We start from the raw sequence: 17,026 nt of genomic DNA on the forward strand, positions 1-17,026 counted from the left end.
AGAAAAACATATATTTTTATCAGTCTTCTTTTAGTAGAATTAATACAAAATAAAAAGAATAAAACCACAGAAGACCATAGCGAAAGAATAAAGAATGAAGAAATTTAATATTGTAACTATACTAAGAAAACATTTGTTGACGAGAAAGACCTTCCAACCTATGTACAAGAAAAAGAATTTTTTAAAGCAATATAAGAAACATATAGAAATATCCTGAAGGCATCCTTTCTAAAACTAAAATCACAAAAATAAACTTAAACTATTATATAAAGTATACACGAAATCATTTTTATCTTTCGAAAATTCACAATATTAAAAAATAAAAGTTAAAGAGTATTCAATCAGAATAACTTAATGATTATTAAATTGTACAACGAAACGACAATGACAATTATTATTATTTTTATTATTATTTATTGTTTAATCAATACTTTTTGACTGAATTTTTTAATTTGTTAATTTAGTCAATAATTAAAAAAAGCGATTTTCTTCCCTCCAAAAAAGGCAAAAAAAAAAAAAAAGAAATACAATGTCCATTTTCTTATTCTGTCATTATTTAAACTGAGAAACGTGTTTCTAAATGGTTTTTACATTAGAAAACTTTTATATTTCTACTAACTTTCCCCATAATTCTTTTATTTCTCTCTGATATTAAATTTAAGATGGCATTCTAAAATTAACTGGCTCCTGTAAAACAAGAAGAGAAAAAAACAATTTCGAGGAGATTTTTAAATTAAAAGAACGTTCAGCATAAAGGATAACTTACCATTAAAACAAATTATAACTTTTAATATAAATTATAAACGATTTTATTAATTTAATTTAAATTTGTTTCTTTTTTTTGTTTTAGAATAAATCTACAATAATTTTCTTTAGAAAAAAAATCTATCAAGGAGCATTATACAGTATTTATTTAAAAATATAATTTTTTAAATTGAGTCATTTATATTATTTATGATATAAATATATGACAATCACACGAGCATGATATATAGTAATAACGTTTAATAACAGATTAAATTAAATGCGATTAACTTTCAGGGGTGTGGCCCTAAGCTGTAACATATAACAGGACCTTCACCTCCACTAAATAATGATACGTGCAAAAATATGAGGCTCTAAGCTATAACATATAACAAGTCCTTCCATCCAGTAAATAATGACACGTTTAAAAATATGAAGCCCTAAGCTGAAGCTTGTTTAACTTATGTGTAAATACGGCCCTATTAATATATTTTTTAATGAAATAAAATAAATCTCTTATTATTTGATAAAAGTTTTGTCATTGTTGATGAAACTTAAGAAAAATGAGTTTTAAATAACGATATTTAATCCTTAAAAAATCCTTATTGCATTAAAATTTAAACTTAAGATCAATGTAATTCTAGATTTAGAAGCAATAAAAACGAATTTTTATAACTTTTTTGTATTGTTTTAGGAGTATTATTGCTTCGAATTACACATTTTTTGTCAAAAATTTGAATATATAATTTAAATCTACAATAACAGAAATATTTTCCTATTTTATTTTTGACATTTTCAGCTTTTCTATTAAAAATATTGGGAGAGAATAGAAACAAAAAAATGAAAGATGAGAAAATTGTTTCAAAAATAATCAAATAAAGTTATAAATTTCATACGTAAACAAAGATTTAAATAAGCATCTAAGGAAAAAAATATATAGAAATCATGTTTGAAATCCTTTTTATTGCAAATTCCTTATCTAATTTATTGCAAAATTAGAAGTAAATTCTAATTTTTTTTTCAATAGAAACTTAAAAAAAATCTAATATATAATTTTTTCATTCTTTCACTTTTAAATTTATTTTCACAAGCAATAATTTTGTTCACCTAAAAATTCAATAATTGGAAAATTTTCTTTTCTTTTAGTATTTAGATAAAAGCATTCATCGCTGGTTAATTTTTATATAAATTTTTACACGAAATTTAATTATTCTAACAATTTAATTCTGTCAAAAAATTCTTATTTATAATTTAAAGGGAACAGATTTACGGATGTGAAATTTTTAAATTTCATTTTGGATTTATTCGAATTTAATTTATAGAAAATGTTATAGATATATTTTATTCTTTAGTGGAATGATCGTAGTCGAAATACTGAAAATGTCTCGGTAATATCGAAATTTTTCGATATTACAAAGACATTTAGACTGGATGTCGAGAGATTCGAGTGCCTATGAGAAAATCTACTGGTGGAGAAGCCATAGATTAAAAGTGATGTAAGAGTGCAGTTGAAGTGTTAAGTCGACTGGAACGATGAAATTTCTCTCGGGGTTATGGGTTTCAATGATCTCGATACCGTTGAGATCCGGTTTATTGCCTTCACTGTTGTGACCCAATATCGTCACCTAGCAGATGGTTGATAGACAGCTATTCACTTCTTCCCAACTTAGATCTGCCTCAAACAAGTTCTGCTTTTGTGATAAAGTTGCTATATATATTGACTACCTAGTCTACAGAGATTGCCATTGATTTTGTTAAAGCTTATACATAAACGTCGTCTAACAAAAATTAACGATTTATTAATATTGAACTTCGAAAGTTTCAATGCCAGATTCAACGTTGTTTACGGTATTTGATTTTACACTGATTTTTTTCATTGTATTGTTTACAGTATTTGATTTTACACTGATTTNAAAATATATATATTTAGAGGTTGTACAAATTCTTCTCTTCTTATCTCCATCCAACCGGACAGGGATTCGATCAACCGTTAAGAATCCGTCCCGTTCACAACCAATACAATTCGAATCGTTTTTACGACAAACTACTCGTACTCCCATCCATGAATAGTTTTCATCCATCACAACGTTCCTTAACTCTTCTGATTTAGAAAGTGCTTTAAACTGACAAGTTACAGATCAGAGAAGCGGTTATTTTTATACTCGTCCATTGGATTTGCGGTCGGAATTTCGTCAAAATTGTAAAAAATATATGTATACCCATCATAAAAAAAGACAGAGATACAAGTTGGCAAAATGCCCAATGCCATGCATGGACATGAAACGATAGAGTTAGATCTATCAAATGAGCTTCGAGAAGAAGAATATCGTCGCTCGATATTACGAATTATCTTATTTTTTATGTTGAAATTATGAATAATTTTGAACTCGGAAGAGACAACTTCCTTTCAGTAACGACTTTATTACAACTTTTAATTGATACAAATGTGATTTATGCAATTGCAATGGAGGTTAATTTTCTCAACTTTAGCAATTTCATATAGCTAATAGCGAATTAATTCGAAACTTTTCTCTTTTTTTCCTATGGAAAAAGTTATAAACCTTTATCAGACTAAGCCAAACTCTTAGGGTTTCCGTTTATATAAAGGTAAGAAACGTAAATCTCCTGCGGGACAGAGAACGGAAGAAAATTGGTTGGAAAAAGTTGAAGCGGAATCCAGTAACTCGGAATAATAGTAGTAGGATGGTAGTAAACACCCAAGTAGCCCGACCTGTTTGGTAATCCTGGTTCGACATCCCACCAGGAACTGTGGGTAATTGGAAAACGCGAAGTAACTACTCAGCATTACTGCTGGCGTAATAAGTATCGGATAAAACTTATAGCAAACTTGATTTACTTGGATTTTATGACCCACTAACTCCTGAAAGATTTATTGGCATTTTGACTATATTCGGTTTAACGATTTCTTTAGTATTTAAACTTCCCTACCGCTTCAAAGTAAGGAAGAAACGATTCATGTCCCTCTTATTTCAAATATTTTGTTAAGATGATTTAATGAAGTTTGTTTATAGAAAAAAGTAAAAGCGGTTGAAATATTTCTGTATATATATACAGAAATATTTCAACCTCTTATATATATACCGATGAATAAAGGAAAATTTATAGTTTAAAATAAAAGTTATGGTTGCTTTATTACAAAAAATCCACATCGAAACAACGGTCACGCGAAATCTTGCACTTGAAGCACAAAAACGAATGCCTTTGGGGACAGGAAAACGAACCAGATGGCCAGACTATTTTTAGGTAACGAACTGGCCAAACTCAACCAACTCACGTCTCTTAGTGAGGAACGGAGAGAGGTTTATTGTAACTTAAGTCTCTTGGATATCGTTCCATTTGGCCCGGAGAGATTTAGGGGGTTCGATAATTTGTCCTCTGGCGAAATTTTTTAAGTTGTTAAACTCGTAAATGTTAAAGACACCGTTTGGTTTGTGTCTCTGACATATATAATCTTTTGTTCTGCAGTCTTAAAGGCTTCTCTTTTATATCTACAATCCTGCTGAATACTAAACAAGTAATTCACCAATTGATCAGAGTAAGATAAAAGTCATCCTCTTGTGTATCTTTTCTAACTCAAACTACTAAAACACGAAGTTAAAATAATAAATAATAAAAAAACCGAATTTAACTTTAACTTTTTCCTTTCTTTTTTTTATAGAAATCGTATATGCATTAGGGAAAGGGAAAGTATTTTTCGATTGATTTTTATGCCAAGTCAATTTATATTGATGAAATATAATTTGCGGAATTTTCGCTTGTGTTAAACAAACTCACGAGTCGATCGAAAGCTTCAGTAAAATAAGAAAATACGAAAGACGAATTGAGTTGGTGAAAGTCGTATAAGAGTAGAATTTTGAAGCTTGGCTGCTGGATCCAAAATTCTGTCATTGATGGCAGCTGACGTTCTTTCTTTAGTGTTGGCTCAGGTGACTGACAACAAGATGGAACAGGAGTTTGTCAGATCTTTCTTCTTTTCTTTGTTATGAACTTACCCTTGGATGACATTGCCTACATTCGAATTGACTTTTATTCAAAAGGCTAAAAATATCTTTAGAAATAACTGAATTTTGAAACATTTAAATTAATTAAATATATTATTTTTCTTTATAAAACTCTTTCAGTTTCTTTATACATTTTGAATTTTATCGATTGGCAAAATTAATTCTGATCGTAATCATAATCGTTACCATCAAAACTTTTCACTTATAAATCAAAAAGTTTCTATCAAAACTTGAAAAGAGTGTAGTAGATAATACATAAGATATAGAAATTTTTAAAATTTAAAGCCTTTAACCTTATCCAAGATTTACTACTTGATTAAAACTTGTTGAAGTTTCGTTTAACTATTTATTAAAGGCATTTAAAGTAACCTCATAAATTTTATAAAAATGGAAAAATGTTACATTTAAAAATGATGTATTTTTCTCTCATGAATTTATGCATTATCTAAACCTATAAATGTTTTTAAAATTCTTTCCATAAAGTATCGAAGCATCAAGTGGAGTATTTCTCAGTTCATATTGGATTATTTAGTATTTTAACTCGTAAATTTTATCATAATTAATACAAAAAGTCTTTAATAATCATCACCTGTCGTAAATTTCCATTTTATATTTCAAAATTAATGTAAAAACTCGAGTCAAATTTTATACGTATGTTTTATATCTTTGCAGTTTTCTATAACCGTCGACGGAGTATATACAGAAAGAGGTTCGACTGCAGGAACCTTTTCTTTATTAGCTAGCAGCGTGTTGAATATAGGAGGAAGCAGCCCTATATCAGGCCCTACGGGATTCAAAGGGAGAAACAACTTCATAGGCTGCTTACGTAAGGTATTGTATGAATTTTTTGCTAAGTTCCGAATTTATACCGGTACTTTTTTAATACCAATAATAAAATAAAACGTCGAAAATAAAAATATCTTATACTTTTTACAAGTTTCTGCTGAAATTCTCTTGTTAAACTCGACAGTTTCTTCTTATCTCTCAACAACAACGACAGTAATAAAAGCAATTTATTTAATTAAAATCTGGTTTTAAAATTTATAACTTAGTGAAAATTTAATTAATACGTATGTAGATATAATTCATTAATTTTACGCAAACGTATATCATAAAAAAATTATTTACTCGTCGCAAACAGATTATCATAATTAGAAGTAAGCCATTTACTAAAATATTTTGAACAGAGATGGTATTTTGTGGAAGAGATTCGTTTACATTCACGTGGTATTTTATAGAATTTTCCATTTTCAAGCTTCAATCAGCTTGAATTCGCTCCTACTGAACTACTTGAAATTCCCAATCGCATTTCTATGTTTATTCAATATTATTGAACAGAATCTGTTCGGTTTGTTTATGGATTCGACCGCTTTACTTAAGATACCATTTTTCAATTCATGAATGTTTTATAGAGACGACGGCATTAATACTCTCTCTATATCCAATTTTTTTTCTATTTGTAGGTGGAATTCGTGGCAGACAGTCTAACTTTAGATCTGATCGAGCTGGCCAGGACTGGAAACAAACTCATAGTTCTCCATGGCAACCTGCATTTCTTGTGTCAGGAGGTTGAAGCTGCTGATCCGATCACATTCACAACCAAGGAATCTTTCCTGGTACAGTTGATATCCTTTCCTGTATATACTTGTTACGAGAGCTATTTTATATTATTTTTCTAAGCAATTCTTTACGTTTTTTATATTTGAAGCTGTAAAATCTGTTTTTCAAATATGTTTTGACTTGTTTAAAACATGCTAAAGTCGCTTGAAAGTAGATCTTTAGTAACTTAAGACAAACGTAAAGCACCTGTTATTTTGAATTTTCTTTGTGATTTTAAAGTATTTTTAAACTGTCACCTTGACAACTTATTTATTATGATGATCCAAACTTTTTAAACCGTATTTTAAATTTAAACCCGATTTTCTTAAAAAGTAATTTTCTGCACGTAAATTGACTTACAGTAAAGATTGTTACAAAAAAAAATTCTTTCTCTTAAATCGAAATTCAAATTGCGAAAACTAAATGAATAAACAGACGGACAATGAAAATTCATAAACTCGAATTGTGCTATCCAAATTGAGTTTTGGAAATAATTTCGAATAAACATTTTAAAACTTTTAGATGAAAGCGTGTTTGATTTTCATTTAATTTTTCTTATTGAAGAAGATAACAAAAAATAACTCTATAAGATATAAGCATTTATTTCCTTTCGATTTACTGTCTCTTACATCAACACCCTTAAATAAAACGAGCAGAAACTCTCAAAGAAGCCAACAATTAAGGTTGATAAATAATGTCTCTGCCAGAACTATTTTTCGTCCAGCAGATAGATTTCATTAGTTACTAATTGCAGGCTTCTATCTTCTACCATACATCATTCTTTTACTTTTGTTTCCATGAATAATTAATTTACATTAAAATGAAAAAAAACGAAAACAAAATCGTCTAGAATAATATCTAAAGAAATATAGTTTACAATATTTTATTAGGAAGTTTATTAATTATATTTTCTAATGTTTAAATCTCTTTTTTATTTAATTATACGTTATTATTTCTAGTTGTATTTTAAAAAGTTTTTAATGATAAAGTTTAGGAAAATTTTAACAATAAACAAAAAAGAAATTTAAGTAATATTAATTGAAAATGTAGAAAGAAAATGGAGAATTTTCCTATTCATTTTCTATTTTAATTCTAACAAAATTTTCAAACAGAATTGTAAGAGTATCTATTTGGTAAATATCGTTCGTTATGTATTAGTTTACTTAAGTCATTTTAATCTCGTTATTCTAGTTGCTTTCATATTCCCAGACGTCTAACAAATAATTCAATTAAGAGCATCCTGTCACCGACGCCAGTGTGCAAAGTTTGGACAATGACGCTTTTCCTACAGAAAAGAAGCCCTTCTTTTTATTAACTTTTAAAAATATTTTAAATAATAAATATACATATTTATAACTATAAGTGAGTAATTTGATGATATAACATCTGATCATACCAATTGGAAAGTGACTTGTTAACAAGCTCCCTCCCCATACTTTATACCCCTTTGGATGCTTTTTATAATTTTATTATTTAAAATTTCAAATATAATTTATTAAATATTTTATAAATATCAGTAGATTTTAATGAATTAAATTAAACTGTGTTATTATAAAGATGGATAAATATACAAAAATCGATTTAAAAATTTTAACTTTGGATCTCGTCAGTAAACAAATTTCGTAATTTTATCTCTTCATATCTTATTTCTTTGAAAATTTCACTCAAATTAATTTCTCGCAAGGGGAGTTTATAGTTTAAATATTTATAAAATTATTAATTTATATGACTTATATCGTAAGTGAAATCATACGAATATTTTAGACATATTTTTTTTTTAATTTCTCATTTTATTTTAAGTTCAGAAGGCCTTATCCTTGTAAATAAGAATTATTTTTCATTAAAATTATTATTATTAAACGAACGAATTATTATTATATTAAAATAATTTTGTACATTGTATTTTGTCGCTTCTATAATATTTTATTTGCATCATGAAAAAGAACTACTCTATTAGATCTCGAGTCTGTTTAGAAATTTGTTTACTTAGAAGTCACATTTTATATATAATTAAATAAAAGCTTGCTTTGTGAGTTCATTAAATTAATCTAATTTCACAATACGAAGTAAAATACTGCACAAAATTATATTGTTTATTGTAAAATATCATGCAATTTTTATTTAAAAAATTAATAACGCATAATGTATTGAAATTTCATTATAAAAACTAGATTAAATTTTTAACAATTCTTGGGATAAGAATAAAAGAATTTTAAATTTATATGAAAGAAACGTGGAGATGTTTTTCATAATATTCAGCATACAATGCACTTCGTTCTAAAGGTTTCTCTCTTGAGTGCAAATGATCAATAATGCTTAAGAAAAATTTCGTTGAGGCATTTTCAACTAAATAGAAGAAAAACATATATTTTTATCAGTCTTCTTTTAGTAGAATTAATACAAAATAAAAAGAATAAAACCACAGAAGACCATAGCGAAAGAATAAAGAATGAAGAAATTTAATATTGTAACTATACTAAGAAAACATTTGTTGACGAGAAAGACCTTCCAACCTATGTACAAGAAAAAGAATTTTTTAAAGCAATATAAGAAACATATAGAAATATCCTGAAGGCATCCTTTCTAAAACTAAAATCACAAAAATAAACTTAAACTATTATATAAAGTATACACGAAATCATTTTTATCTTTCGAAAATTCACAATATTAAAAAATAAAAGTTAAAGAGTATTCAATCAGAATAACTTAATGATTATTAAATTGTACAACGAAACGACAATGACAATTATTATTATTTTTATTATTATTTATTGTTTAATCAATACTTTTTGACTGAATTTTTTAATTTGTTAATTTAGTCAATAATTAAAAAAAGCGATTTTCTTCCCTCCAAAAAAGGCAAAAAAAAAAAAAAAGAAATACAATGTCCATTTTCTTATTCTGTCATTATTTAAACTGAGAAACGTGTTTCTAAATGGTTTTTACATTAGAAAACTTTTATATTTCTACTAACTTTCCCCATAATTCTTTTATTTCTCTCTGATATTAAATTTAAGATGGCATTCTAAAATTAACTGGCTCCTGTAAAACAAGAAGAGAAAAAAACAATTTCGAGGAGATTTTTAAATTAAAAGAACGTTCAGCATAAAGGATAACTTACCATTAAAACAAATTATAACTTTTAATATAAATTATAAACGATTTTATTAATTTAATTTAAATTTGTTTCTTTTTTTTGTTTTAGAATAAATCTACAATAATTTTCTTTAGAAAAAAAATCTATCAAGGAGCATTATACAGTATTTATTTAAAAATATAATTTTTTAAATTGAGTCATTTATATTATTTATGATATAAATATATGACAATCACACGAGCATGATATATAGTAATAACGTTTAATAACAGATTAAATTAAATGCGATTAACTTTCAGGGGTGTGGCCCTAAGCTGTAACATATAACAGGACCTTCACCTCCACTAAATAATGATACGTGCAAAAATATGAGGCTCTAAGCTATAACATATAACAAGTCCTTCCATCCAGTAAATAATGACACGTTTAAAAATATGAAGCCCTAAGCTGAAGCTTGTTTAACTTATGTGTAAATACGGCCCTATTAATATATTTTTTAATGAAATAAAATAAATCTCTTATTATTTGATAAAAGTTTTGTCATTGTTGATGAAACTTAAGAAAAATGAGTTTTAAATAACGATATTTAATCCTTAAAAAATCCTTATTGCATTAAAATTTAAACTTAAGATCAATGTAATTCTAGATTTAGAAGCAATAAAAACGAATTTTTATAACTTTTTTGTATTGTTTTAGGAGTATTATTGCTTCGAATTACACATTTTTTGTCAAAAATTTGAATATATAATTTAAATCTACAATAACAGAAATATTTTCCTATTTTATTTTTGACATTTTCAGCTTTTCTATTAAAAATATTGGGAGAGAATAGAAACAAAAAAATGAAAGATGAGAAAATTGTTTCAAAAATAATCAAATAAAGTTATAAATTTCATACGTAAACAAAGATTTAAATAAGCATCTAAGGAAAAAAATATATAGAAATCATGTTTGAAATCCTTTTTATTGCAAATTCCTTATCTAATTTATTGCAAAATTAGAAGTAAATTCTAATTTTTTTTTCAATAGAAACTTAAAAAAAATCTAATATATAATTTTTTCATTCTTTCACTTTTAAATTTATTTTCACAAGCAATAATTTTGTTCACCTAAAAATTCAATAATTGGAAAATTTTCTTTTCTTTTAGTATTTAGATAAAAGCATTCATCGCTGGTTAATTTTTATATAAATTTTTACACGAAATTTAATTATTCTAACAATTTAATTCTGTCAAAAAATTCTTATTTATAATTTAAAGGGAACAGATTTACGGATGTGAAATTTTTAAATTTCATTTTGGATTTATTCGAATTTAATTTATAGAAAATGTTATAGATATATTTTATTCTTTAGTGGAATGATCGTAGTCGAAATACTGAAAATGTCTCGGTAATATCGAAATTTTTCGATATTACAAAGACATTTAGACTGGATGTCGAGAGATTCGAGTGCCTATGAGAAAATCTACTGGTGGAGAAGCCATAGATTAAAAGTGATGTAAGAGTGCAGTTGAAGTGTTAAGTCGACTGGAACGATGAAATTTCTCTCGGGGTTATGGGTTTCAATGATCTCGATACCGTTGAGATCCGGTTTATTGCCTTCACTGTTGTGACCCAATATCGTCACCTAGCAGATGGTTGATAGACAGCTATTCACTTCTTCCCAACTTAGATCTGCCTCAAACAAGTTCTGCTTTTGTGATAAAGTTGCTATATATATTGACTACCTAGTCTACAGAGATTGCCATTGATTTTGTTAAAGCTTATACATAAACGTCGTCTAACAAAAATTAACGATTTATTAATATTGAACTTCGAAAGTTTCAATGCCAGATTCAACGTTGTTTACGGTATTTGATTTTACACTGATTTTTTTCATTGTATTGTTTACAGTATTTGATTTTATACTGATTTTTTACATTGTATTGTTTACAGTATTTGATTCACGTTGCTGTTTTCTTTAAGTGGCATTCTGTGTTTTTCGTTTATGAAGCTAATTTCCGAAAATTTATTAAAAGAAAAAAGATAATAATCATATAATTGAAATTTTATATAAAATCTCTTTAGTTGTAATTATGAAAAATAAAAATAATATTAAAGATTTTTAATGTTAGCAATAAAAATAAGAATATTGTTAATAAACATTACCAAAATGGTTATCTTTAGCAATCCAAATAAAATATTAACCTATTACTTTTACTTTCCTTAATTACAGAAACTCGTTTCTCTTTATCTTAATTTAGGAAGATGTTTAGGTAATCAAAGATCTTACTAATATTCAAGTTTTAATAGCAAAAATTTTTATTCATTTCTCATTCAATTCGGGTCAGCTATCTTCTCTTCTAATCATAATTTACATGAACCAAAGACCATTTATATAAATGATAAATAATATAGATCACAACAAGATCTTATAAGACATTTTCCGTGATTGATAAACTTTGTGAAAGCTTATAATTTTCTTTACCTAATCTCTTAATCAATCAGGAGTTGTTATTTTTCTTGCCAAAGTTAATTTATATGAAGACAATTCATGAACTCCTGAGTTAAGTACCACTCCTTTGTTTTTCTTGTTTTAAATGTATTTTTAAGGATGGAAGAAAATCAATTTTGTATAACGAATAGCAAAAAATTTATTAAAATGTTTAATTAAATTTATCTTATTTACGTTTAAATAAAAATTCGTTTTTAAAATAATATTTTGATGTAAAACAACTTTAAACATCTTAAATATAATGCAACGAATGATGCATAAAAATACTTTATAATTGTTAAATTATTCAATATAATGTGATGGAGCGTGTAATATACATTTATTCGTAAAAACTATTTACTTTTTTATGTAATTGTGAAAAAAATTATTCTGGTTAACTGATAACAAAGCCATGTGATCTTTTCCGTAACAATTCGTTTTGTTATTCCATCATTTATCGATATACGATAACTTACCGGTCAATAACCTTTTTTTTATGCATTTCTTCGCCTGTATTTTGTTACGTTACGTTTAATATTTGCTTTTTATTAGTATAAACATTGTCTTAAAATTATTTTATCCATTATTATAAAGTGTTTTCGTTCCCAGAAGGTCATAATTTATAAGCATTTTTTTTTTGTCATCTAGGCTCTACCAAGTTGGGAAGCAGCGAGAGCTGGAAGCATTTCATTCAAGATCCGTACTAATGAACCTAATGGAGTCTTAATGTATAACAGTGGTGCCACTGCCCAAGGGGATTTTTTCGCTTTCGAGTTACTCGACGGACACGTGTTCTTGTTACTTAATCTTGGATCCGGTGCGGTCAAGGCAAAAGCCACTACAAGAAGAGTCGATGATGGTCAATGGCATACTGTGTCATTAAGGAGAACAGGAAAGTCTGGTCGTGTAACCGTAGATGAATCTGCTGTAGACTTTATAACCCCAGGTAAGCGGTAAATTACCACTAAACTTCACTTATAAAACAATAAATTACGTAAGACCAAACTCGATCATCTTTAAAATAAATTATTTTAATACCTATTTACTTAAATATATATTTATTTTTATATCAATTATCTTTAATGCTATGCAAATAAAATTTACAGTTTTGTTAAGTTGTTCATCTTAAAATAATTAGATTTACTGATATATATATTTTTTCCTTTTTCTTTCTGGCACTTAGGAGCTTCATTAAAATTTAAAATTATCTCTTAATTATTTAAAAAAGATCAAAGAAGTAACAGAAAATTGTTTGATAATTAAATTATTCAATTCAAGAAATGCTGTTGATAAAGAAAATGAAGATAAACGAAGAGTAAAATCATATTTAAGGAGCAATAACGGAAGTGAATTTTGATTGTAATGATTTTAATTCATTAAGTTCCAGAAATTCCTTAGGAATTTGAGTAAACACTGGAATTTCCAGTTTAAGATTTAGAAATAATTAAGAGGCACATTCAGTTATATTTATTGCTCAACTAAATAATAAGCTGATTTGAGGACGTAATGATGAGAATGGTACTCGATCCAAATGAATGCTGACAAACTGAAGAATTATCAAAGATTCTAACTTTGTAATTCTCTAGAAAATATTATTTATTTTTTAAAACTTTAACTTAATTAGGTTTTGAGGCAAATCGAATCACGAAAGTTTTAAAATTGACTGTTTAAAATTAATTTATTTCAGAAGTTACATTTAAAAAAAACCTTAACAGTTTTTATGTAATTTAAAAAAATTCTTTTTAAAAGTTTCATTATAAATTAATTAATTTTTTATCTTAGTTAAATAAATATCAAATAAAAACTATTTATATAAATTTTCGATTAAAGTATATCGATTCTCCTCTAAAAATTTCGTTTAAATGAATAGAAAATTGCACATTGAAACAGAAATTCGACATAATAAATAGCACTATATCAATGGAAACTAAGTATACTAATCTGAAACAGTTTCCTTGTTACGTTATTTTTTCATAAACGACAGAAGCAAAAAAGTTAGTAAAGGATGTCGTCGTCTAGAAAAGAAGTTTTGATCAACATCATTTTGCACTTTATGTTAACAAACTCTGTCTCTATATCGAGATAGTCACTTTGTATTCCTTCCTAGTTTTTGTACATTTCATTATTGTAAAAATATGTTTACTTACAGGTAACTCCAACCAGCTGGACTTGGAAGGAGCTCTTTACTTGGGAGGAGTGGGAGTCAGCGATCAAGGAATGTCTGTGCCTAGTGAACTGTGGTCGGGAATGTTGAGATATGGTTATGTGGGCTGCATGAGAGATTTGGTGGTTAATGGTAAAGCTGTAGATATCGCCGTATTCGCTAAAAAACAAGATTCCGGAAGCATCCGTCCCGCTTGTCACACTTCTCCTACTCAATGCGATAGTCAACCTTGCCTGAATGGAGGACATTGCGAGGAAGGTTGGAATCGCTTCATCTGTGATTGTTCCCATACTAGTTTTTCTGGTGCCGTCTGTGCCAAAGGTAATACAAACGTCCGTCTCTAACCATAAAATCTATTAGTTAATTACATTCTCTTTTAAAATATTAGTAAATATCACGTTAATGAAAGTTTTAATAATTCAAATCATAATTTGAAAAATTCAACGCTAATTGTTTTAATAAATAGCATTAACACTATTTCAACGGTAATTTTGTTAATGTCAAACATTCCTTTTTTGCTTATTTTTGTCCCTTTAATTATTTAAAGTATAATTTGTTGGTGATGAATAATAGTTTGCAGAATTTAACCAAAAGAGTTGATTTTACAACGTATTTATCATGTTGTTTATCGGACAAAAAATAAACAAAATAATTCATAAACCGCATACGAGTTTAATTCTATGTTTAATTAAATTCTGAAGGCATCTCTTGGTTGAACTTGTTCAGATTTTTTTTTTTTATTATGGAAAGCAGCTGTTGCAAATCGTTAAATATCATAAGTACTTTCGCTGACATCAACCCAAATGATTGATTGAATTTACACTTGCGTAATATTTAAATGGAATCGAAACATTATCGATATGAATTTTTTTGTTTGTTTAATTTTAAATTATATTTGATAGGCGAGATTTTATAATCTAACTCGAAAATTAAATACTAATAACAAGGTTAAAATCAACCGAGCATTAATGGATTTATCAGATAAATCTTTAGAGTAGTTAAAATTAAACAAAGCAATCTTTTATTCTCTCTAAAATATGTCAAAAATATAAATTAAAATTGGATTATTTTTTTGAAATTAGCGATTGGCAGGCGCTAAACACGATACTATGCAATAAAACTAATTCAAAAGTATTGATATGTTTTAATTTTCTTTTTTATTTATGTTCAATTTTAAGTTGCTTCTTCAATTTTATAATTTCACAGAACATAATTACATTTTAAAATTTGATTTATGTTATATCATACTAAAAGATATGAAACGTTCGATTTTATTTCTCAATTAACTTCATATGTTTAAAAAAAGTTTTTAATGTTACCTTTACTACCGACAAAATTTAATTTTATTATTTGATTCAGTCATTAAATATAAAAGAATTTTGTTAAATTAACAACGAAAAACTCGTCTTTTTTTTTTGCTAAAATTAAAAAATTAATTCGATAAAAATCAACTAGTTATATACATAATTTCGTTTTAATTTTGATTAAAATGATTATTAAGTGAAATTATATATTAATAATATATTATTATTATAGTTTTATTGATAATTAAGTTAATAATTATAAAGATATTGATGTAACGATGCATTTTGGCACGATAACTCTTGGCTAGATAATAAATAAATTTCCATCCTTTCAATATAATTTAGATCTGCGATTTTTTACGTCGTATCACTATCTGCTGAAGTAATTTTTGATAATATTACTTTGGAAAAAATTGAACTCCTACTGTAATTCACAAAGTAATAAGACTACAAGCAATTTCTGTATCTGAAATTTTCATTCTAATCAACATCCCTCATCTTCTTAGCGTTTCTTACGTACAAAAATATCGTTAGATATTTGACACAACTTTATGACACAAAAGTAATATTAGAAAACCTATCAGTTTTGATATCTAAATTCAAACTTGGTCTTATCCCAAGAGAAAGTACTAACTTGGATAGATTTTTCCCCATCTTTTTGTCTAGTTTGGCAGATTTTTTTGAAGTCCTCAAGGGGTAGAAATGTTTCCGGTAGTACAGAAATATTAAAAAAAAAAAAAATACGAGGGAAAGAAGACAGCAGATGGTAACTGTCTATTTTCTTGACCCTGTTCGGTCAATATGACGTAAGTTGATTGACAATTCCCAACTTTTTGGAAAGAGAATCTCCAACTGTATATGTCTGTCTCCCGGTAATGCCATTTGGGAAAATGTCGTTCAAAATTAGATGGCACACGTGCTACTCCCAGAGTGGAAGGGATGGAAAATGACGGTAACTATCGCCATCTGGTATAACTTCCATGAACTAATGGCCGTTGTTTATTATCGGAGAAATTTTCTCGTTAATGTATTTTCTGAAGTAACAAATCGCTCTATTTCCTTCAGAATTTTTACTTAATTATATGCAAAAAAGGAAAAAGAAAAGGGCATTAAAGTGCTTTCTTTTTGCGATAAGAAAGACACAATTAAAGAGAATCGACTAAACCATATTCTAAAATTTATGCTCTTATAATGCGAAGCGTAAGAAAGGACTTAAATTTTTTTTTCTTTTTAAATATTTAAAACTAAATGCTTATAAATTTAATATATAAACATAAAATTCTTAATGAATTTTTTACGTAATTTATAATAATTATTATTTATTTAAAAACAAAACTAGAACATTACCATGATGTTACTACTTATTTTTTTTTATCGATTGAAAAATATTTTACTATAGAAAACTATTGAAATATATTTTTTGATATAAAGCTTACAGCCCTGGAAATAGAAAACCATTTTATGATAGAATAATGGTACATTTGAAGGCCATTTTATGAAAGAAAAATGATACAATTGAGGGCCATTTTATGATAGAAAATAGAAGTTGAAAGATGTTACGTTACGTTACGTTACGAAATATCTTCGTTACTTTACGTTAGAAAATAGAAAAATGTAGCAAGG

General features: G+C 26.9%; 1 protein-coding gene across 1 annotated transcript in view; it reads left to right on the plus strand.

The window, feature by feature from the left end:
- The window catches only part of LOC111632448 (neurexin-1-like), a 195,128-nt gene that overhangs the window by 154,846 nt on the left and 23,256 nt on the right, over positions 1 to 17,026 (plus strand). Inside the window, exons 7-8 of the mRNA XM_023376863.1 lie at positions 12,584 to 12,881; positions 14,085 to 14,420. Coding sequence (XP_023232631.1) covers positions 12,584 to 12,881; positions 14,085 to 14,420 — 634 coding nt within the window. The remainder of the gene's footprint in view (positions 1 to 12,583; positions 12,882 to 14,084; positions 14,421 to 17,026) is intronic.

This window comes from Centruroides sculpturatus, unplaced genomic scaffold (assembly GCF_000671375.1).
Source record: "Centruroides sculpturatus isolate CEXI.00-Female unplaced genomic scaffold, Cexi_2.0 scaffold799, whole genome shotgun sequence".
NCBI classification, from domain to species: domain Eukaryota; kingdom Metazoa; phylum Arthropoda; class Arachnida; order Scorpiones; family Buthidae; genus Centruroides; species Centruroides sculpturatus.